The 22738-nt window shown below is 30.2% G+C and overlaps 2 protein-coding genes, 1 long non-coding RNA gene and 1 other non-coding gene across 7 annotated transcripts; 1 reads left to right on the forward strand and 3 right to left on the reverse strand.

The window, feature by feature from the left end:
• The first annotated feature begins 1224 nt into the window (after nucleotides 1-1224).
• LOC105770464 (protein IQ-domain 26) lies at nucleotides 1225-4480 on the forward strand. Of its 2 annotated transcripts, none has more exons than XM_052630543.1 (4): nucleotides 1225-1721; nucleotides 1915-2860; nucleotides 3364-3570; nucleotides 3670-4480. In XM_052630543.1, the coding sequence occupies exons 2-4, from the start codon at nucleotides 2447-2449 to the stop codon at nucleotides 4258-4260; spliced, it is 1212 nt and encodes a 403-aa protein (XP_052486503.1). In that variant the 5' UTR covers nucleotides 1225-1721; nucleotides 1915-2446; the 3' UTR covers nucleotides 4261-4480. The 2 variants fall into 2 exon arrangements, with proteins under 2 accessions (XP_052486503.1, XP_012447131.1); XM_012591677.2 differs by having other exon boundaries at nucleotides 2402-2860.
• A 527-nt stretch (nucleotides 4481-5007) lies between these two features.
• LOC128041502 (small nucleolar RNA snoR135) lies at nucleotides 5008-5153 on the reverse strand. The gene has a single exon (XR_008196521.1). It is a non-coding gene; the product is annotated as a small nucleolar RNA snoR135 (small nucleolar RNA).
• A 2655-nt stretch (nucleotides 5154-7808) lies between these two features.
• Nucleotides 7809-10438, reverse strand: LOC105770670 (2-oxoglutarate-dependent dioxygenase AOP2). Of its 2 annotated transcripts, XM_012591983.2 has the most exons (4): nucleotides 10339-10438; nucleotides 8799-9201; nucleotides 8385-8709; nucleotides 7809-8137 (listed from the first exon to the last, which is right to left on the reverse strand). In XM_012591983.2, exons 2-4 carry the CDS (start codon nucleotides 9170-9172, stop codon nucleotides 7901-7903), a joined length of 936 nt encoding a protein of 311 aa, XP_012447437.1. In that variant the 5' UTR covers nucleotides 9173-9201; nucleotides 10339-10438; the 3' UTR covers nucleotides 7809-7900. The 2 variants fall into 2 exon arrangements, with proteins under 2 accessions (XP_012447437.1, XP_012447436.1); XM_012591982.2 differs by lacking the exon at nucleotides 10339-10438 and having other exon boundaries at nucleotides 8799-9880.
• A 3065-nt stretch (nucleotides 10439-13503) lies between these two features.
• Nucleotides 13504-20631, reverse strand: LOC128041315 (uncharacterized). 2 transcript variants are annotated; one of them, XR_008196117.1, is made up of 4 exons: nucleotides 17625-20631; nucleotides 15410-15680; nucleotides 14931-15235; nucleotides 13504-13800 (listed from the first exon to the last, which is right to left on the reverse strand). It is a non-coding gene; the product is annotated as an uncharacterized LOC128041315 (long non-coding RNA). The 2 variants fall into 2 exon arrangements; XR_008196116.1 differs by having other exon boundaries at nucleotides 15410-20631.
• Nucleotides 20632-22738: the final 2107 nt, after the last annotated feature.

The following is a 22738-nucleotide window of genomic DNA, read 5'->3' on the forward strand; positions in this document are numbered from 1 at the left end:
GGACCATTTATTGCATAGGTTGCCAAACTTTACTATGGTAATTGTTTCTGTTGCTTGTGCTCTTCAACAACTATCCCAAAATCAATGCAAATGCAAAGGGTTCATCCTTTTGCCTTAAATTTGGGAACGATGAACAAATTGTTTATTGAGGTGGTAATAAAATTCGTCAAATACATTTTACTTTTACCGCATTCAGTGGGATAGGGGTTGAGGAACCCTATAGTTTTAAGAAAGGGTGCTCCAAAAACAACTCACAGATACCCTTTGATACAACCAGTCAACCTTAAACCTACAACTCAGGTTACTCAGCCCCTATAGTCCTTTAAACTGCAATATCTAGTAAACTTGTATAAAAACTTTTTTACCTCAAGATTGAATCAAACTTTCTGTAATAAAAAGAGAAGGGACCTGACAATATGGGCAATTAAATGCACATACCATTTTATTAATGCACATACGGTGAGAATTCAGATGGTCAGAGAAAGAGGACAAAACCTTCAGCAAATTATTATTTGTCAGTCCCATTTATCCCAATCAAAAAGGAAAATTTCAATTCATTATGAATTCATGTGATCTTGCTCCAATTACTCTTCACTTTTTCAAATTTTAAAGGACTAACATTTCTTATTGTTTACCCTATCCCTATCCACTCAAATTTTAAATTGAAGCCAAGTTTGAGAAAAGCTAAACACTACCATCACAATTTTGCTATATTCTTCACGTTGATTGTATTAAATATCAAGATATTGGGAATAAAAAAAAAAGTAAATATCAGTTATTAATATTTAATACCCAAAAACATAAATAGGCTTTAGATTTAGAGCTCATTCCAAATTTCACCCTAAATTATAAGTAAACTGTTAATTTGTATCCCAAAGAATGATGCGAAATTAAATGATAAGATTATGAAGGTTTTTAACTATACAGATATGTGATATCATCTCTCTCTTATTTATTGGCCTGGCTGTCACAAAAGCAAATTTTCAAAATCTTCAATGCCCATCCCTCTCTCATTTTCTCCCATTTAATCCTAAGTGTGGGTAAACTATCTTTTTAAACAATTTGAAATGATTTTAAATACAAATATGTTTATTAAGGTGAATTTAACAAATATAAAATTTTAAATTTAATTGAATCATTCCTTAAAGCTTGTTCTGAGAGAATTATATGCAATATATTATTTATTGATTCTTTTTTATAAATAATACATTAATTCAAACGGAGAGAAGAGAAAGATATTGTGCAGAATCAATGGCAGCAGAGAGATACTGAGCCAGAAATCATTATAGGAAAGAAGATACGGAAACTGAAAGATCTTTCTTCTTCACCTAATAACAGAAGAAAAGAAGATTTTCTTCATATATGCCTATATATATTCTTTTGGACTATTTATAGACAAAAGAGTAATAGCAATAGAAACCAAGTAACCAACCCTTTTGCTTTAATGCCTCTGAATCCTTTGCTCAGTCTCCCAAAAAAAAAAAAGGTTGCATCTTTTGCGTCCGGTTTTGTTTTAAAAGAATTGCCATTTGATTTTCTTCTTCTTGTCTAATAAAATAAAGGGTATTTAATATAATATAATATTACATGAAGGAGCTTTGATTTGTACGCATATTATACACATTGCTCAACAAAGTTACAGAGAGAGAGAGAGATAGAAAAAAAAAGTTTTAAGCTTTGAGACAGAGGGAAACCGGCGCCAATTTTGAATATTTGAGAAGGTGAGAGACTCTGTTTCTTCTTCTTCTTCTTCTTATATCAGCGTATGTATTAGTATTATTATTACTTGTGTGTGTGTGTGTGTGTTTTTTTTGAAGATTTTGTTGTCTGCATTTTTCTTTTATTTGAAACATATAGATTTGTAATAAATATGAATCATGACGTCTTTTATTTTTTCTTTGTCTTGTAATGCAGTTCATCACGAGGTTGTGTCAGATTTCTTTTTCAAAAAAATCCAAGCTTTATCCATATATTTTTAAGTTTTGGGGATGTTTTTGATTTTGGTTATTTTTTAGTTTTTCCTCCTCACTTCTTTACTTGCAACCTGTAAAGATTCTAGAGATGTTGCAGACACCCCATGTTTTTTATTCCAACTTCGAAAAGAGCTCACCTTTTCTTTCTTCTCTCTCTTTCTCTAAATTTTATGATCATTACTTTGTTCCTTTTTATTGCTAAAAAAGTAAAAACACCATTGTGGGTTGGAAAGGGTCTTCCATCGAGTGCTTTCGATGTTATTTCGTTTCTCTCTATAAAGATTCACTAGCTACCTACATGCTTGTTTATTTCTCTCATGTGTTTGGCACTTGAAATTCTGGACAAACTGAGAAAATTAAAATAGAACGCTGTCTTCTCTTTGTTTTTTTTTTTTAACAACCTCAGTTTGATTTGTTTCTGTCTTTAGGAACAATTTTTGTTGGTACTATTTGTTGTTGCCTTAGTTTTTGGTATGGGGAAAGCTGCAAGGTGGCTGAAGGGGTTATTGGGCATGAAAAAGGAGAAAGATAAAGACCGGATAGAGCAATATTCATCTGTTTTATCCGATCAAAAGGAGAGGAAAAGATTTAGTTTTGGCAAATCCAGCAAAGGTGTCAGTGAAATTACTCAGAGTCCAAGCAATGTTTCCACCACTACAGATGCTGCTTGGCTTAGATCCTACATTGCTGAAACTGAGAAAGACCAAAACAAGCATGCAATTGCTGTGGCTGCTGCCACCGCAGCTGCAGCTGATGCCGCCGTGGCTGCAGCAAAGGCGGCAATGGCAGTGGTGAAGCTAACCAGTAATGGACGAACCAGTTTGGTTGGTGGAGGGAGGGAAAGGTGGGCAGCTGTGAAAATTCAAAGCGTCTTCAGAGGGTATTTGGTAAGTGCATTTTTCAAATTCTGGATATCGGATTATCCTTCTGAATGTTGTTGGGTATGTTTTTATCTTTTGGTCTGCGTTATGGAGTTGTTTCTTGTTCCTCACTTCTTTGTCTGCCATAAAAGATAAGTTTTGGATAGATTCAAAATAGTAATGAAATGAAACAGCACTTTTGTTTTTCAGTCTATACAGTAACTTAATTGTTTTAATATTCCAACTAAACTATGTTTTGAGTAATTAGAAAGTGGTTTCTTAACTCTTACTCTTTATATTTCCTCGATGTAACGGTACTTGTGCAGCTTATGTTTTCCATGTCTCTTTTTGACTTAGACCAAAATTCTCATTCTTCCTGCCTATAAAGTAGACCGCTATTGAAGAGATATTAGTTGCCGGCTTTCCAGATAATGGCTCTAAATTTGAGATTCTTTTTCCTAAAAAATATTGCAATTTTGAATTAACAATTACAACCCCTTTGTTGAATCTAATTGGGTTTTGGGTTTCAGTCTCGGAAAGCACTTAGAGCATTGAAAGGACTGGTTCGATTACAAGCTCTGGTTAGAGGCTATCTTGTCAGAAAGAGGACTATTGCAACTCTGCACAGTATGCAAGCTCTTCTAAGAGCCCAAACAACAGTTCGGTCTCAGCGGATACGTCGCTCCTTCAACAGGGACCATTCCTGTTGTCTTGAAAACAAGCCACGCTCTTCCATTGTAAGCACCATTTTGTCAATCCATTTTCCTGACATTCAATTTCTGGTTTCATTAACCTGATTTTATTGAATTTTTTTCCTTTTGTCGTCTCATGTTCAGGAAAGATTTGATGAACCGAGAAGTGTAATCCACAGCAAAAGACTGTCTGCATCGATGGAAACCAATGCACATGATGACAGCCCAAAGATTGTTGAAATTGATACATTCAAGACAAGATCAAGATCACGTAGGTTCAACCTTAATGCATTATCAGAATGCGGGGATGACTTCGCTTCCCATACAACCTCATCTCCTCTTCTGTGTCCGGTTCCTGCCCGAACATCAACACCCCATCACCAAAATGTTGATGATTTTGAATGGTGTTTTGCGGATGACGAATGTAGGCTCTCCACCGCTCAGAGCACCCCTCGTTTTGCTAATCCGGTTAGGACGCCTATTGCTCCTGCTACACCATTGAGTGTGTGCGGAGAATGGTATTTTAGACGACCTCATTCGAACCTCCCAAACTACATGGCGAAGACACAATCATTCAAGGCCAAGTTAAGATCTCATAGTGCCCCAAAGCAAAGACCAGAGCCAGGAGCAAAGAAGAGACTTTCCCTCAATGGATTAATGGCTGCAAGGAACAGCATCAGTGGAGTTAGAATGAACACCTCATGCTATCAAGTTGATGAAGGATTGGAATTATAAGAGAAAAATTCCAAGTTTTCCATGTATTGTTAATTTGTTTGCTATGGGTATCAACAATCTATTACAACTCAACTCCAGTGTTTCCCACTTTGTTATAAACAATACCCATAGGATAGAAGAACAGATTCTTGTGTAAATCCTTCCAATGACGGTTTTTTTCCCCCTATTTAATTAAGCCGTTGCTGATTTAATCAAATTTCCAATGTTTAACAGGAGTTCATATATCCTCCCCACTTCAACAAGTGTTCCTTGTTCTCAATATGACCATATCTTGAAACAATTATTCATCTTTAACATCAAACGTCAGAATTACCAATATCATGTACATTATTGTTCATATCAACGGATGTGCATACTCGGATAACAATGTGTAACATTGCTTGTGGCTGTTATATGGCTAAACAACCTCATTTATAATTGAAACAAAAGTAAAGACGTGGTCCTATAATGGTTAAGGAACCAATCCTTCTGAAAAATTTCATTGAAAACTAAATAAAACTATAAGAATCAACAAAATTTAGATCATCATTTTCAAATCAGAACAAGTTATAATGACAAGAACCGTACGGCATCTGTAAACATTTTCAACTTCTAAAAATTAAAAAAATAACCCATTAACATATTAACTCGTATTCTTAGAGGGGAAAAAAGTCACATTGAAAAAAAATCACAAGCCATGTTGGATCATACTGAAATGATAGTACTCTTTTTTTTTTTTTTGAAAATCTCGGTTAAAAAAAAAGTTTAGAATATGGGGAAGATGATTGTTGAAAGGAATCAACGGAAGAATGAAGCACAACTGCCCATCTTCCCCAAGATCGATTTTGCAGGAAACTCTTTCGAACATAGCGCACTGAAGTTTGCACAACGTCGATACACACAATCCCTGCTATGCCCAAACACAAGTATTAATGAAAATTCATGAAAAAAAATAAAACATATATGAAATTGGAAGGAGGAGGAGGGGGCGGACTTCACTTTGCGGCTTGGATAGATTTACCAGGTATGTGTATTTATAAGAGCCGAATTAGGGTTTTCGTTCTACAACCCTGGTGGTTAATTACTATTATGCCCCTTTTCTACTATATAATGGATATGCCTAGCGGCTAGCGCCCCCTAATTCGATTCACTTCTCAGTCTAAATCCCGATGACCCGATTCGTTTGTTCATATTTTTCTATGAAATATTAAGTTAGAGTTTTTAGACTGCGGTTTGATAAATTATTAAAAATAAATGAAAATTTAAGTGCAAATTAAGTATATTTAATAATATTAGAAGTATGTTTGATAAATTGAAATTTTAAGTGTTAAAAAATTAAGTATTAAATTTTTATTACTACTGAATTTATATTAGAAAATTATTTGATAAATATTGATTTTATAAGATTATTTATTATTTATTTTAATTTTAATAAAATAAAATAAATTTAATATTTTCTACGGTAGCTAGCTATTTATTTATCTTATTCATTGAAAATTTTTAATTGAGTAAAAATTAAAATGATTATAAAAGACATTTAAAATATTAAATGTTTAAAATTTTCATTTTCAATGGTTTATCAAACACACCCTGAGTTTGCTTAATAATCATTTTAATATTAAATTGATTTTATTTTGTTAAAATTGAAATGATTTTTTAAAATGTGATATTTAAATTGATCCACAACTATCCAAAATAATATAATTATTATATTAATAAGAATAAGATTACAAAATAAATAATCTTTTAAAATTAATATTTACTTTTATCAAATAACATAATTATATTCGATAATTATATATACTAATTTACCAAATAAATTTTTAATATAAATTCAACACTTATAAAATTTAACTTAATTTTTCAATTCACCAAATAGATAAGTTTATTAATATTATTTTTTGAGTTTAAAATTCAATATCAAATCATCATCCTAATATTTATCACATTATTATGCATATTTTAATAAATAAATTATTTCAATTAAAAATTTATCAAATTACTCTTTGATTCGGTCTCATTCTCCTTCATTACTTTGGGTGTATGTTGATTAATTCTCGTGGAAAATATCATTTTAACGGTTAATGATGAGTGTTTTAATGGAATTTCTACAAAATTTTATCAAATTCGGTTAACTGTTTACTTTCGAATCCAACTAATCAATATTAAACTTATATAAAATTATAACCAATTTTGGGTTAAATTAATTTTAATGACAACACCCACCGGAAGAATTTCTACCCGTGTTGCATTGAGCTATTATGTAGCAACTTCTACTTGTTCAGTTTTTGCTTTCAAATTATGATAGCACATCAAATTGGAAAACAGGGCCCAATCTGGACTAAATTGATTTAAGAGATAAAAAAGGGAGTCCAATATAGTTGGGTGGGATTTGTAAATCATAATTTTCTCTTTTTTTAAAAGAAAACAGACAACCATTTCATTCTGGCTTAATTGAAGGGAGTTGTAGAATCCTATCCCCCAACCAAGGCTTTGTCTACCTTTATTTTCTTCTTTGTACACGTATTGTATCTTTACTTCATAATTATTGGTATAAAGCCTATGATCAATATAGTTAAAAAGGGAGACTTTTTATCCAATACAATTATAATTAACCATCTCTATAATAGTCCTATTTGTCTATTATAGAGAGGTAATCTATATACACCTATAGATCATTGTTGTAAATCTATCATAGAATTCATATCGTAGATTTCTATTAAATGAAAAAGTGAAAATTATGTTCAATAAAACAAAGTGCGAATCAGACCAACAAAATTAATAGGTGCATGCATTATTGTTTTTATACATAGTTTATTTTACATTCTTTCACATGATTAATTGTGATATTCATAAATCTAACAAGCTCAACTAATCAATAGAAATTATCAAAATCAAATTAATTAATTAATTTATCATGACTTATTAAATTCAAGTAATCAATTTATAAGTTTATAATGTTTTAAATTTATAATAGAATATTAAATTAGGGAACTTAATAGTAAGAATGTTCTTCGTTAATTAACTATAGTTGTTGTTTTATAAGTGAAAAGTTGTTATAGTGAGTTAAAATAAAACATAAAAAACAATTCTACTAGACATGTAGTTGTTATAACGAAATGATGTTATAAAAAAGGCTCACTAGTTATAAAAGTATTCAACTATAAACTAACATATAAAATTGTACTTTGATCACTCAAAAATAAAAATAAAAATTATTTAATCTATTCGAAAATGATGAAATAATAAAATTATTACAAGATAAAATCGTATTTTGATCTCTCAAATATTTATAATTCAATTGCGATCCTTCCTAAAGATTTTTTAATCCCCTATTTATCTATAATGATAAATTGACTGTAAATATATTTATAATTGATATTATAGTAATTGTATTTATAACTTCTTAAAAGAAACCCTTTAATTTATATATTATGTTTAATTAAGACATTTCACCATATATTTGGTACAATTAGATTATCATATGAGGGAAGAAAATGTTAACACCAATATTAAAACTTAAAATTTTTAATATAACTAATATTCATTTTTAATTCAGGAATAATGTATAACAGAAATTCCAAAGGATGTATTAAATGAAATATATATGTATAATTAAAAGTTGAAATATAATACAACTTTACCTAAATTATACATTATATTAGGCCTGACCATTAAACATCTGATCATATCTATGGAGATCATCAAGGGAATAGAGTCGGAGTAAGTCCATATTTTGAAAGGGCCTAAACATCAAGGGGTGAGCTTCATCAATTAGCTCAGCCGGCGCTTCTATGGTCTCACCGCTAAATGAAAACAATGCAAGGCAATATCTTTCTTTGTTCTCCTCCTTAACCACACGGTGAGTTGCTGAGTGTACTCTTCCATTGCTCCATGCCTATCATTCTCAATCATATCATGATTTAATTTAAATAAATTTTAAATCCAAATTCTTAACTTTAGGTCAAATCACAAATGCTTGTTAAAAAAAGGAAAGATCTATTGTTTCAAATTAAATAAATATCTAATTTACTGCTATAACTAAAGTTGTGCAGGTGATCAAACAAGGATTATTTTATTATTTTCTATGTCGGTGGGGTTTCTTGATTATAAATAATAATAATTATAATAGTAAAGGAACTGACCAAGAATGCATCACCGGCCATGACAATGAACATTGAACCAGAGGGCTGAACACAAATCCAATTGCCATCTTTAGTTTTGGTCTGAAGGCCTGCAACTTGATTGTCATGAAGTATGGTTAAGAAGCTCTTGTCAGTGTGAGGAAACCCACAGTTATCAATTGTTTCCCCTTCATGGGGCACTCTATATTTGATCAGCCGAAGAAGATAACTGGTGGAATCGATGTGAGATTCATAGTATTTTTCTACACCATAGCTTTCAAACACCATCTTTTTCACCATTTGGTCCAGTTGGGATACCAGCTTTGCATACGAATGAACATTTTGACTGAAACAAAATAGTAACAACTTTTGTGACTAATATTCTCAATTTTATGTTTATATATATGTAGGTATGCATGATGAGACGATACGTACCAGAATTTTTGGTTGCCATTAGGCCACATGAGATGAGTGAAACTTTGAGTTCCGTCAAGACTGGTAGGGTCATCAATGCCCATGCTTTCACTGAGAGGAATGGAGGGGTGTTTAAAGTAACCGAAATAAGGTTTGTGAGAGGTGTTTTGAAGCTTGGTTTCTAGAGGAAGATCAAACAGTTGTTGCAGGGAGTTAAAGACTTGATCCTGGAGCTGAGATGGAACTTGGTGATAAGGTGTAAGGAAGCAGCCGTATTCTTCAAGCGCTACTCGAACGTCGTTGCATTTGGAGACCCAAGAAGCAGTTCCAGGCTTACAATTCTCATCGAAAAGGTCTACCACTGGGAGCTTGGCAGCAGCTGAGTGGAGAGCCATGGATATTGAAATTTCTGCTGCAATTAAACCTGCCACATGTTTCACCACCGCAAAAATAAGCAGGAATTCGGGGATTTGCATATGAAAACCAAGCTTTGATTAATTTGCTCTAGGATGGAGTAGTCGTCTTTATCAAAAACGATAAAACACCCTTTGATATTCATATACAAGGCTTGAAGATATTGTTTCATCAAAAACGAAGAAAAAGAAAAAAGGTGTAAAGCAGCAATATAGGATTAGATTTTACTGGGGTTGTCATTGTCAAATTATCCTTAGCTTAATAAAGTGAAAACCCAAAACAAAATTCATTGATTAGCTGAGCATCTTTGACAATTTTGCATATGGTTCATTCCTACAAGAAAATTACCTCTAATTGCAGCTTCAGATAATAGACTTTTTCATAGATAAGGAGAATCTTAAATCGGTTAAATCCGTCGAATGTAAACCAACTAAATTAAACTATGATTTTGCTTCATGTTTGGGGCAGTCATAAAATCTATGTCATGAACAAAGGAATAGGAACACAACCATATATACTTTTTGACTTGAATACTGCCACCTGTCCTCTAAGACATGTCATTAATAATGTTTGTAAACTATTCTACCTCCCTTGACCTCATTTAATATCCATCTATGGTATTTGAAAAGAAGTCAAAGCCTTTCAATTTATTTAGAGACGAGGTTAAATGAATAAGAATTTGACATGAAAGATGATTCCTTTTTTACTTTTTCTTACTCTCAGAGCTTAAGTAAATAATATGATCACCTTTTAGCTAACAACGGTCTTAACAATTGCATGCATCATTTGACTTCCTTAAAACAGGATAATATTTAACTCATTCAATAATGAAAATAACGCCTTTGAACCATAAATCTAATCTTGTGCAATTATCGGCACTTTTTTTTTCCAGAAATGCTCATATATAAAATACATACAAGAATAAAGTAAAAAAGCAAAATAGGCAGCAGATCTCCTTTTTTTTGGGAAAAAACCTTTTTACTGTATATTAAAGATGGTTTACTTTTGCCCCCAAATTTTTTTTTCTTTAAAAAAAAGGGGCTCCTCTACTGACCGACACAATCATGCATAATAATCAAGAAGGGAAAAAAAAAGGTTTGGAGAAAAAAAATTAAAATTCAAGCCAAATAGTGTTGTTAGTTCTTACCAGTTATTGGCTTCTGTTCTAACAGGACACTTGAAGGAAGCCTAAAGATTTTCCAACTGTTTAGCGCTTTATATGGGGAAAATAGACAGTTAGCCGTCCAGAATTGGAGTCCTTTTGGAAAATAAAAAATAAAAAATAAAAAGATAGAGCTGACTTCCAATTTGTTGAGCTTAGAAAACAACGTTTAATTCGTTCGGCCGACTGACAAATATTTAGTTACAATGCTGAATTTATTATCAACTTCCAATGTACATAGGGCTCCACGCGTTCACAATTTAAATATTGTTGCCACTACAAAATTAAATAAATGTATATATATTCCTCTCTTTATCTGTCTTAATAAATGCGTTAAATTGCCTTTTTCAGGCTAAATCCATGTCTAATCCAGGTTTGTATAAATACAATTTAGTATTTTTTTGTTAGTTTTAATTTTAATAATTACGTAGAAACACATTATCTTTTTATTTATAGATTAAGAAAAGATCATGAATAATTTCAAGCATTATGTGATAAATAACCGATATTGTTAAATTTTGTTTTTGAAAACACAACTCTCAATTCTTTTATGTATACACTAAAATACACTCCAATCCATCAATCCAACCAATTCTTCCCACATTGATGATGGTCGGAAAATTAATACACTCTACAGTTAGCTTATAAGCAGTGTCCCATACTTTTTTTTTTTCTTTCCAGAAAATAAATTCGTGAGAATTCAATATTTAAGTTGGTCAATGATTTGTATTGCACATTAATGCATGAAAATGATATGTTTTACTACAACTTTTCAAAAATGAGATATATAAAATATGTAAGTCTCAAATCGGCCTGAAAATATTTTTCATATATTATTTATGATGTTTTAGTAATTATGAATAAAAAGGTTATACGTGAAGAGTTGTGTCTTTTAATTATTAATCCAAGAAAATATGAAAGGTATAAACTCTACATACTAATATTTCAAAACTCCAAAATAGATATAGTTATAAAAAAATGTATTAATTTCTGATAATACTATGGCTAAAGATTTTGATGCCATAAGTTCAATTTTATTTTCTATATGTTTTATTGATAATACTATGGCTAAAGGTTATAGTTTTGTTTCCTTCTATATGTATTAATTTGGGGGACATCTACCATACATGATAATCTTCCATGAAATATATATAATCAGAGATGATTTCGATCCTATCAAATTAAAATGAGTAGTAAAGTCAATAATTTCTTGTTGGTTCAATTCTAAGTAATTTTATTCTTTTCCCAATTATTAAATAAAAATATGAATAGTTAGAAGAAAAGAAATTGTCCCGAAAAATAATTTATTTATTTAAAATTTATCAAGATATTGAAAATATTCATATCTTGTTTTTGGTTCATTAATACCTATATGTTTTTATAATTAACTTTAAGTAGAACCATTTTTATTTATTACATATAATTAAGATATGGCCAAACTAACCTAAATTTAAAATATTTTATATTGAAATCAATTTAGGCCCTGTTTGGTAATTGATTGATTGATGATTGCAGTGGTTGGTTTGACCAACTTGTTCTACTAATTGATTTGATAAAACTTAGCTGATAGTTGAAAGTTGATATGTGTAAAATGACAAATAATGATACGACACATTTTTTTGTTAAGTATTTATTTGTTTGTAATAGTTTAGTCTTTATTGGGTGAAATTATTAAAATAAAATACTATTACCAAGGAACTAAAACATCCATTATGAAAATTAATTAGTGAATATTTTGAAATTTTAAATAAACAAATTTTTAAGTTCCTTACTTGCAAATATTAACCTTGTGGAAATTGATAAATATTAATAGTGTATCAATATAATTGTAAACTATATTCTTAGTGTTCTTAGTGATAATTGTGTCGCATTCTCGATAAATTTGTCAAGTACCATATTTCAATCAATATAAAGTTGCATAAAAAGTCATTTTATACAAGTAAATTGAAAATAAATTAAGAATACATAAATATTAAAGAAATAGATACAGATACATGTGGCAAATGGAGTAATTTTTAAGCAAGTATGATCAGATATGTCATTCCACATATCTAATTCTTAAAGAGCTGTGAAAAAAGTTGCACATCCTAATGTTTTTTTTTTTTTTTTTGTTTTGGAAGTTTTAGCTTAACAAGCTCTTACAAATTTTTGTTCATCAAACTCTTTTAATTAAAATAATTTGATGAGGATAATATAACATTGACTTATATTATGTAAAAGGATTAGTATTAAAATTTTCATTGCAAAATGTCATTATCAACTGTTGGTTTCTGTTTGTGATCATTGCCTAATCATAATAGCTGCGAAATTCGTACGTTAGAAATTGTGATATATATATATATTTAAAAAAAGAGAAACATATGCTAAGTTCATGAATTTGAACATAAAAGGTATAAAATTAAAACAAGATATTGACCTTCGTCACTAACAAAGGCTATAATATTTAAACCATCTTCATTATAAATTAATTTATGTACCACCACTTTTATAAGTTATTTTCAATTAATTCGTGGTTGGCACGAGTCTATTACTTGAACTTCATACTCTAAAACTTTCAACACGTGGCAGGAAAAATATATTTTAAAATCAATTTTAATTCTTTCAATAATTCGATATTAAAAAAGCATTTGACTACCAAATTCAGGCATTCTATTCCTAAATAAAGAAAAGGAAAACGAATATTTTTCAACGTTGCTAACTAAACATGTTTCGTTGATCTTTTCAAATATGTCAACTAATATACTGTTTTATTTACCAATAATAAATTAAAAAACTAACATTTTCAATATAAAATTGTTATAATTTTTTTGTAATAAAAATGGTTTGAGGAGATTATTATTATCTAACCCTTTCAACATAACCAAAGGCTGTTCAAAAACTACGTATGATTGATAGCAGGGGTCGTCTACTGCTACGAGAAATAATATATAATTTGGAAACTTTGAGGCAGCTTAATTACAAGTGTTACAAGAAAAGGATCCAAGACCTCGAATATGTAGTTAAGGTCAAAGCAAAAAGTAAACCACTTAATTAAAGTGGGTGGCCAGTCAACAACAATGAAGGTGCCCAAAAATATTAAATTGAAAATTGAAGACCTAATCTTTAGGTTTAGTCGGTTAATTCATGCAGATATTCAAACAAAGAAATAGCTGATGGGAAACATAACAAGAGCCATTTTATATACTACACAATCCACGGTTAGATAAAGAAAAAGGCCCTTCATCCTTTCTGTTCTTGGAGGACTATATACATACATACAGATGATGATGATATGATGCATGTTTTTTTCAGACCAATGATGTTCCTGTGTTTTTCACTATTTATTGATGATTGCAGCCAATAATCACCAGTTCCCCAAATCAAGAGTTGCCCAGCTGACATTGGCACAATACAGTCCTTATATCCCAGTTTCGCAGCTGTACTGACTCTTTTGTCCATCCTCCGTACCTAAAAAAGCAATACAACAAATTTTAGCATCTTTCCGTATAATCCCAGTTTCGCAGCTCTTTTTCTCGATTCTGTCTAATGCTTGGACATCTTGGTTGTGGTTGATTTTGACGACTGTTGTTTTCTGTTATGAAATGAATGAAAGTGTTTTTGGCCAACAACAACAACAACCAAAAAAAAAGAACACTAAAAGAACCACATGCTAAGGATGAAGGGATAGTAGCCCCCAACTTTGAGCCAGAAGAGGCAGACACTGAACCAGAGAGAAGAAACAGTAAATAGTAACTCTTACTTTGGCTTGGATCTTTATGCCAGCTTGCTTGTCAAAGAATCATAGCCTAGTAAAAGTAGAATACTCAAATCTAGAGCTAACAGGAAATGTAAAACGCACACAGATAATCGCTTCCTAATTCAAGAGTTCTTAGTTCAGTATAGGAGAAGAAACAGCGTAAGATAATAAAGCAAATAACTCTTAAACCATTAAGATTCATTGTTGAGTAATCTTTAAAAATAATAATAATAAGGGTCACTCCTACTTCAATAGGAGAGTAGAATTTGCTGATACTCATACAGCTACTCTTAGAATTGAGATTAGCATCTAGATAAAATTCCGCATCAATTAACCAAAACCTGAACATTGTGATTACAACTGATAAATGAACATTTAACTACCTCAACTTAGAAATCACAACATATGGTATAAGATACCTAAAGGAATAAAGCTACAAAAATAACAAGTACAATATCAAAGAGACAACAAGGACAAAATGTTACAGGTGAACCTAATAGAACTTAGAGAGATAATCATGTTAGCTCCGCTTGCTCAGATTCCATTCACATGCATAGAAATGGTTAAGCTAGATAAACACAATGCCTACACAGGATCCAAGAAGTCCATTTACGATATCAGTACCAGTTTATAGATATAGTCCGTTTGCTCAAATCTTCATGCATTTGGTTCTGCTACTAATTTGTTCTACACTGTACCACGTTGAAGGCAGAAATAGATTTAACTCAAATTAGGGTACTATTATTATTAGTACTAACTGCTCAGGTTTCTGACTTTTCAGTATGTGCTTGTAAAGCATGATGCTGCTGACAGACCAATATGACACATCAGAGAAACTAACCTCTTCGCCAGAGACACATACAACAGAAGCAGGTCGATCTGAGTCATGTCCGTCAGCAATTAGTGCCGCCGTCTTTCAAGTAAGATGTGAACTCAATATTATAATAAGCGGCCATTTCCAACAAACGAATGAGCAGATCATATGAGTTGACGACAGAAGAGTTTCCTTTTTCAAAAAGAAAAATTTCCAGAACAAGATAACAAAGAAAAGCACGAACACTGGCTCTTAAATGCTGCAAACTTCTACCTGCAACAGTAGGGTACTCTTTCCGACGCCAGGATCACCACCAATCATAACCAATAAACCTGTAAACAAGGAAAAATAGACACACTTGGCATAATTTTCATTAAGAACTCAATATATTACATTGAAGCAATTATACAGATGCATTTGGATCACATCACAATATATTGTTTTCTTTTTTAGAAGCAATAAAATCAAAATTGATCAATAGAGAAAGATTATAAACATGGACGAACCAGGAACAAGGCCACTGCCAAGCACCCTAGTAACTTCAGTTCCAAAGGGTCCAAGCCTACATATCAACCATACATATGTGCCCGAGTACAATGTTGTTAAATCTTAATAAGATTCGGAAAAGGAAAAACCAAACTAACAGTGGAATCCGATAATTCATCTTCTCAATCCCACTCATAACATCAATCAATCCAACTGTTTTCACGTCCCCTGCATCCTTTGGTAGCCAAGAACGCTCTACAGACATTGGCCAAGAAGCTGCACCCATGTTATCTAATTTGGGAGTAAGGGACAACTAGTTAACTGTTACTGCATTTTAAAATGAAATTAAAAAAGAGTGAAGAAAAAGTTATGTGGCATAAGGTTGTTTGGTATCTACTTCTTATACCAGAACAATCTTTTCTCTAACTTTGATGGCTATTATGAATAAATTTTCCACAAATGACAGGCTTATTAAAGAGAGATGAGCATAGAGGGTCATTGTCTACTATGCCAAGGAAACCATGAAACAAAGGATCATCTATTTGTTGTTTGTGTGTTTGCTAAATCTGTATAAGGCAGTGTTTTGGGACAATGTAATATTTAGAGAGATGTTATGGAATGGCAACAAGAACTTCAACGGCTTTGCACGAGACTCAAGGGTAAGGCTCTTATTGTTTACATCTTGGTAAAAGTACCATGAAGGTCCCAGTACTAAGAGTTAAATTGCATTTTGCCCCCTCTATTAAAAAATGAGCAAATTAGTCCCTATACATTAAATCATAGAGCCAATCAGTCCTTTCTATTAAAAATTTCATCCATTTGTACTGTTAAAAACTGACGTGGCTGATGGAATAACCAAACAGTGACACATGAAGTGCCACGTGTACCTCATGTTACAATGATCAGTTTTTAACAGTAAAATAGATAAAATTTTAACAGGAGGACCAGTTTGCTATTTGATCAATGTATAGGGGCTAATTTGCCCATTTTTTGAGTAGAGGGGACAAAATGCAATCCAACTCCTAATACAAAGCCTCTATCATACACTTACCTTGAAAGCTTTCATCTAATTAATAATGTAAATATTCAACTTTGTGCAGCTTGGAGTATCCTAAGAGGTTGGTAAACTTGGCTACTAATTACAAATTTTCATTTCTTTGTAACAAGCATTGTACTGGAAGTTTTTTTTTTTGGCAATTTTATTGCTTTATTAGATAAATAAACAAATCTTATAAAAAATATTTTTAAATGATAAAATTTGACTTTTTTACACTTAGGTTTTATTTAATTTTATTTATTAGTACATAAATTAAACTGATCGGTTTAAAAGTGTAAAAATTAATTTGAAACTGTAACACCTCTTACCCGAGACCGTTGTCGGATTCGAACATGAGGCTTTACTTGACTTAACTTAAAAGTTCGAGATATAAAATTTTACTTTTGAAATTAATTTCACTATTCACGACAAATCTGTCCACCTGCGCAGCAGTTACTAAATTAATTATAACTAGAGCTAAAAACTCAAAATTTAGATCCATAAATTTTCCCTGAAACTAGACTCATATATCATTTTACCATAAAATTTTCAGAATTTTTGGTTCAGCCAATTAGTACATTTTATTAATTAAAGTCTCCCCTGTTTCACTAATCGACTATCCTGACCTCTTGTCACTAAAATTTAATTATCTCATTTTACAGACTTCATATGGTGTTCTCACTTATTTCTACAGAAAATAGACTCAATAAGGAATCTAGAAATATAAATTACAACTCATAAATATTTTTTTTTACAATTTTTAATGATTTTTCAAAGTTAGAATAAGGGATTCTGAAAACCACTTTGACCTTGTCTAACTAAAATGCAAATATCTCAGAATACATAATTCCTTTGTCTACACTGTTGTTTTTCTATGAAAATAGACTCAATAAGCTTTAATTCTATATCTCATCCACCCTCTAATTCATTTTCTACCATCCTTGGTGATTTTTTAAAATACGTCACTACTGCTGTCTCAAAACTGATTCACTACCAATTTTTACTTTTTCATGATTTCTAGACATAATTTATCACCTAGACTTTTATAACAACAAACACCTTCATACTTAGCCATTTTAATAACTATTCGTCATCAAATATTTACATATCATCTTTTGGTCATAATTTAAGAATATACAATCGAAATGACTAAGTCCCTATACATGCCATAGCTCGAAACATTTATCGTCTTAAAATACCGAGTTGTGGTGGTTGATAGTGTGAATGCTCTCCGATGTCTTCAAGATCCCGACTATGCTTGATAATACTATATGAAAGAAAAAGAAATAAAAGAAGTAAGCATAAAGCTTAGTAAGTTTACAAGTAAATAAATAACAACATTTATCATAAACCATCATACTCATAAATTTTCATCAAGCACTAGGATCTTTACTTTCTTCTTTACTTACTCACTTACTTGTTTACTTACTTGCTTGCTTAAATAACTCACGATTATAACTTACTCTTCACTTACTGAAATTCTTTTTCTCAACTGACAACTGAGATATTTTCAATCCTTTATAACTCACCTGAATCTAGTTATCATGCTTTTGCTTGAACTTTCATGTAACTTAATTCATTTTCTAGCCCGTTGAATCACTTGGAATACTAAGGATACTCGGGTCTCTTGTCTGAATATAACATGCCAAAGCTATGTCCCAGACATATTCTTACATGGGATGTTTCCTATACTGCCAATCCCATATCCCAGATATGGTCTTACATGGGAGTTCTCATATCGGTGCTCATGCCATGTCCTAGATATGGTCTTACGGGGGACCTCTCATCTCAGTGCCAACGCCATGTCCCAGACATGGTCTTACATGGGATCTCATCACCCAAATGTCATGACATTTGTATCCGATACATTCCTAATATTTCAACGAGACTTTTTAATACTAATTCTCTATCATCTCATACTTGAGTCAACATTAAATAATTTCATAAAATAAATATATAATTGCTGGAAAATAGCAGCATTAATAATAATTATTGAAATATTGTATTTATTTACTGTAAACGTACTTCGGTACAAAATTTGACCAAATCTAGCAACTTAGTCCTCTATCTTTTTCTTTCCCCGGTCTAACTCCTAATTTCGTTCTTCTTGATCTATAATAGAAAATTTAGATTATTTAATACTCACATTCATCAAAACAATCCTTGACTCAAACTTTGGAAAAATTATGATTTTGTCCCTAAACTTTTGCATAATTATACTTTTACCCCAAAGCTCGGAAATTAAACTTCATCTCTTATTCTTATGTTTTATGATACGCTGAACATTTTTGCCTTCTATGACAACATGAAATTTCCACTCTAGCATGCACTTATGCACATTAAGTATTTTTACCGATTATGTCGTTTTACTCGTTTTCACTTAAAATCACTTAGCAAAAGTTGGTTAACATAACTTTAAGCTTCATATTCTACCATAAAACATCAAAATAAACACATTTCACCCATAAGTATTTTTCCAAATATAAACCCTAGGTTAAATTATTGCTAGAATAAGCTAAATCAAGTTATCGGGACTACAAAAACGTAAAGAACATTAAAAAAGGGGCTTGGAATCACTAATTATGGAGCTTGAAAGCTTGAAAACCCTAACTATGACTCCCCCTTGCTATTTTCGTTCACCATGAAGAAAATGAACACATTTTGCCATCTTTTTCCCTTTTTTAATTATTTTTATTACTAAATTACCAAATTGTCCTTAACTTAAAAATTTCCTATTTCACTTATCTCATGTCCATTTTTGTGTACCAACTTAATAAATGGTCTAATTACAATATAAGACCCTCCAATTTAAAGTTTTATAACAATTGGACACCTCTAACATGTAGAACTCAACTTTTGCACTTTTTACAATTTAGTCCTTTTGACTAAATTGAGTGCCCAAACGTCGAAATTTTTGAACAAAATTTTCACAAAATCATTCTGTGAAATCGTAGACCATAAAAATATAAGAAAAATAATTTTTTTTCATCGGATTTGTGGTCCCGAAACCACTGTTCCGACTAGGCCCAAAATCAGGATGTTACAGAAACCATCTTTAAAATAGAACTTATTAGATACTTTCAAAAACTATTAATCAACCTCAACATATGACGTCAATATAGAAATTCACATGATTTTTGTTTTAAAACTTGAGATATCGAAATCTGACCGGAAAATGAAAAGGGTATAACCACCTTTTTGTAGTTGTAAACGTGAAACCATGGTAAAGCAAAATTGTAACTTTGAAAAATGATTACTCAATCAAGATTGAAAGTTACAGTGCTCTCTACTAGTTAAACTCATTAGCGAGGGACATACCGATGGCACTCATATTGATAACATTCAATCTCTCTGTAATAGAGGATGGCAGCTAAGGTTTTCACACATACAATGGAATCATAATAAGTGCACTGACTTTATGGCCAAGATGAGAAGATTGGTAGGAACATGGATTTGTTTATGTCACGCTGGGCATGTTGCAATGAGATTGAATGCTATCGTATAATCATATCGATGTTTTTAAGTTTGGTTATGTCAAAGTTTTTTTAAATCCTCTTTATTTTTATCAAAAAAGTGTTTAATTAAACAATTTGTTTGATTAATATTATTGTTTGTTCAATGTGATGATAAAATTAAAAAAGATTAATTATTACAATAATTAATATTTTTATATAATGATAAAAGCGTTTCAACGCATTCGAACTCACGTCATCTTATACTAACAACAATGCTAATACTAATTGAACTAAAACTCAATTAATAATAAATGATTAATATTAGTTTTATTATTATCATATAATAGTTAACAATATATTAAAAATATTTTTATAATATTAATTTAGTATTATAATAAAAATAAAAATATTATGATTAGTTAAAAATTTCTCCCAAACTCAATGATTTTTATAGAAGAATAGAGTCTAGATATGATACTTATTATATTTATTTTGTAATAATATATAAATAAATACAATCTATAAAAAATAATTATTTAGTTTAATATTTAAGATTTAATTGAAAATCTTGTCAAAACTCAACCTACTAAATTTGTATACTATTTCTACTTTTATGTTGTATAATTAAAATTTATTATGATAATTTAATTTAATTTAATTTCTATTTATTATTTAATTATTTTACAATTACTATCTAATATGAAAAATGAGTTAGGTAAAAAATATAAAAATGCTTTACAATTATTTTTAAAAAAAATCTTGACATTATTTTACTAAAGGAGCGAGGCAGGGATATTCGTCCCTATTCTAAAATCTAAAGACTCCTTTACCGGCTTCAAAATAAAAAATAAAAACCTTTACTAAATTATCAAAATTTTAGGATAAATTATATTAGCAGTCACCTAATTATTAATAATTTTTTAGTTATTCAATTATGAAAAGTTATAAAATAGTTACCTAATTATTAGTAAATTTTTTTCACTCAATTATAAAAGTTATAAAGCGGTGACCCAACTATTTAATTTTGTCTTTTTGGTCACCAGACTAATGATGTTAGCTTTTAAAACTGGCACAAAAGTAATTTTAACCTCAACATAAATAAATTATGTCAATTTAGTCTTAATTCTAAAATAATAATCATTAACAATTACACATTGTGTAACTTTATGTCAACTTATGTCAATTTTTTAGTTTTTGTGACATTAAGAGTTAATTTTAAAAGAATGAGTGAAGATACAAATTATTATTTTAAATTTTGTGGTGTTTTTATTTTTTATATTTTCAATCAAATTTATCTAGTAAGGTTTTTTTAATTGTTTAGGTGTAAAGGCCATAAAAACAAAACTACAAAAGATTAAATTGTACAATATGTAAATGTTGAGGATTAAATTTTTTAAAATTAAGACAAAATTGACACAATATTTAAATGTTGAAGGTTAAAGTTGCTATTATGTAATCTTAAAAGTTGCTATTGTTCTAATGACCAAAAAAGGTAAAATTAAATAGTTAAATAATTATTTTATAACTTCTCATAATCAGATAATCAAGATAAAAATTTATTAATAATTGGATGATCATTTTATAATTTTTTATTATTAAATAATAAAAAAATAAATTTAGTAATAGTTGAGTCTATAACCATTCAAAATGCTTTTGGGCGAATCAAGCATGGGAAAGCGTGAAAAGAAAGTTCTGGAATTGTTGAGATGGACTTGGAAATCCCCACAATTCACGCACACAAAGAAAGGAATCCATTTCACTATAAAACCATTCGAAAGCTATGCTGTATGTAAAATGCACGCTTCTCTCAATTACGGTTTAAAATAATTTAAATAAATAATATTTTGTGGGATGAGTTTTAGTTTAATTAATTTTATTGTTGTTATAATAATTATGAATATATGCATTTTAGTGTGATTAAATATGCATTATTTGAGACTTTAAGATTTAGAGTTGGTGGATAATAATAAAAATTATATCTTATTTTTAATTTAATTTATATCAGTTATTATCTGTTTACTCTAAAGTGAGAATAATACATTCCTATACAATTATATTATTTAATAATTATAAATTTTAAAACTTCAAAAATCACTTATTTTATGATTTTAATTTAATTATATAATATATTATATTATTTGGATAGAATTAAATAGAATTTAAAATAAATAAATTGAATATCTCATTTTCTAATAAAAAAGAGAAATTTTATTTTAAAAAATAAAATCAACAATATTTTTCTTAATATTAAGTGATAAATAACTCTCTACTAATTTATGCTATTAGTCCAGTGTGTATATTTTAGATCTAAATTCTTTGAGGAAAAAAAAATTAAAAGTTATGTTTTCACGCATACACCAAGGTAGGGAAATCAAGTGGCTCATCTTTTGGCCACAAAATGTTCAAGGGGAGAAAGAAACACTTATCTTCTTAATGGGGTGCCGAATTTTGCAGAGGAAGCGATGGAGAAAGATCACCAGGGTGTGGTTTCTTCAGAGTTGACCTAGAATGTGAAAATGAAATCGATTTTAGGGGTTGTTTGGTTGAACACCAATTGCAGGAAGCAGAAACGAAAAAAGGAAAGAGTTAGGAGGGGAAGATAGGAAATGAGATTTTCAAATCAACGGGGAATGCTTCAGTCTTAGGAAATAAGATGTTTTGTTTTAGGGAAAAAAAATGAGTGGGCTTCTGATAATGTTTTTGTCGTTTCAAATGGTAGAGTCCATTAGTAAAATTGGGGTAAAAGTAATTATTTAAAAAAAAAAGTGATTAGTTTATCTAGATGATTTTAATTCTCAAAGTTTTGACGGTTTATTTTGATATTAAATTTTTCAATAATCAATAAAATACTGTAATTG

This window comes from Gossypium raimondii, chromosome 5, assembly GCF_025698545.1.
Source record: "Gossypium raimondii isolate GPD5lz chromosome 5, ASM2569854v1, whole genome shotgun sequence".
NCBI classification, from domain to species: Eukaryota; Viridiplantae; Streptophyta; class Magnoliopsida; order Malvales; family Malvaceae; genus Gossypium; species Gossypium raimondii.

Excerpts from the sequence above, each read along its gene's own strand:
- LOC105770464 (XM_052630543.1), top strand. The coding sequence starts at position 2,447 with ATGGGGAAAGCTGCAAGGTGGCTGAAGGGGTTATTGGGCATGAAAAAG. Across the intron at positions 2,861-3,363 it reads GCGTCTTCAGAGGGTATTTG|TCTCGGAAAGCACTTAGAGC; the intron begins GTAAGTGCATTT and ends TTTGGGTTTCAG. Across the intron at positions 3,571-3,669 it reads ACAAGCCACGCTCTTCCATT|GAAAGATTTGATGAACCGAG; the intron begins GTAAGCACCATT and ends TCTCATGTTCAG.
- LOC105770670 (XM_012591982.2), bottom strand. The coding sequence starts at position 9,253 with ATGCAAATCCCCGAATTCCTGCTTATTTTTGCGGTGGTGAAACATGTG. Across the intron at positions 8,710-8,798 it reads AATGGCAACCAAAAATTCTG|TCAAAATGTTCATTCGTATG; the intron begins GTACGTATCGTC and ends ATTTTGTTTCAG. Across the intron at positions 8,138-8,384 it reads TGGCCGGTGATGCATTCTTG|GCATGGAGCAATGGAAGAGT; the intron begins GTCAGTTCCTTT and ends TGAGAATGATAG.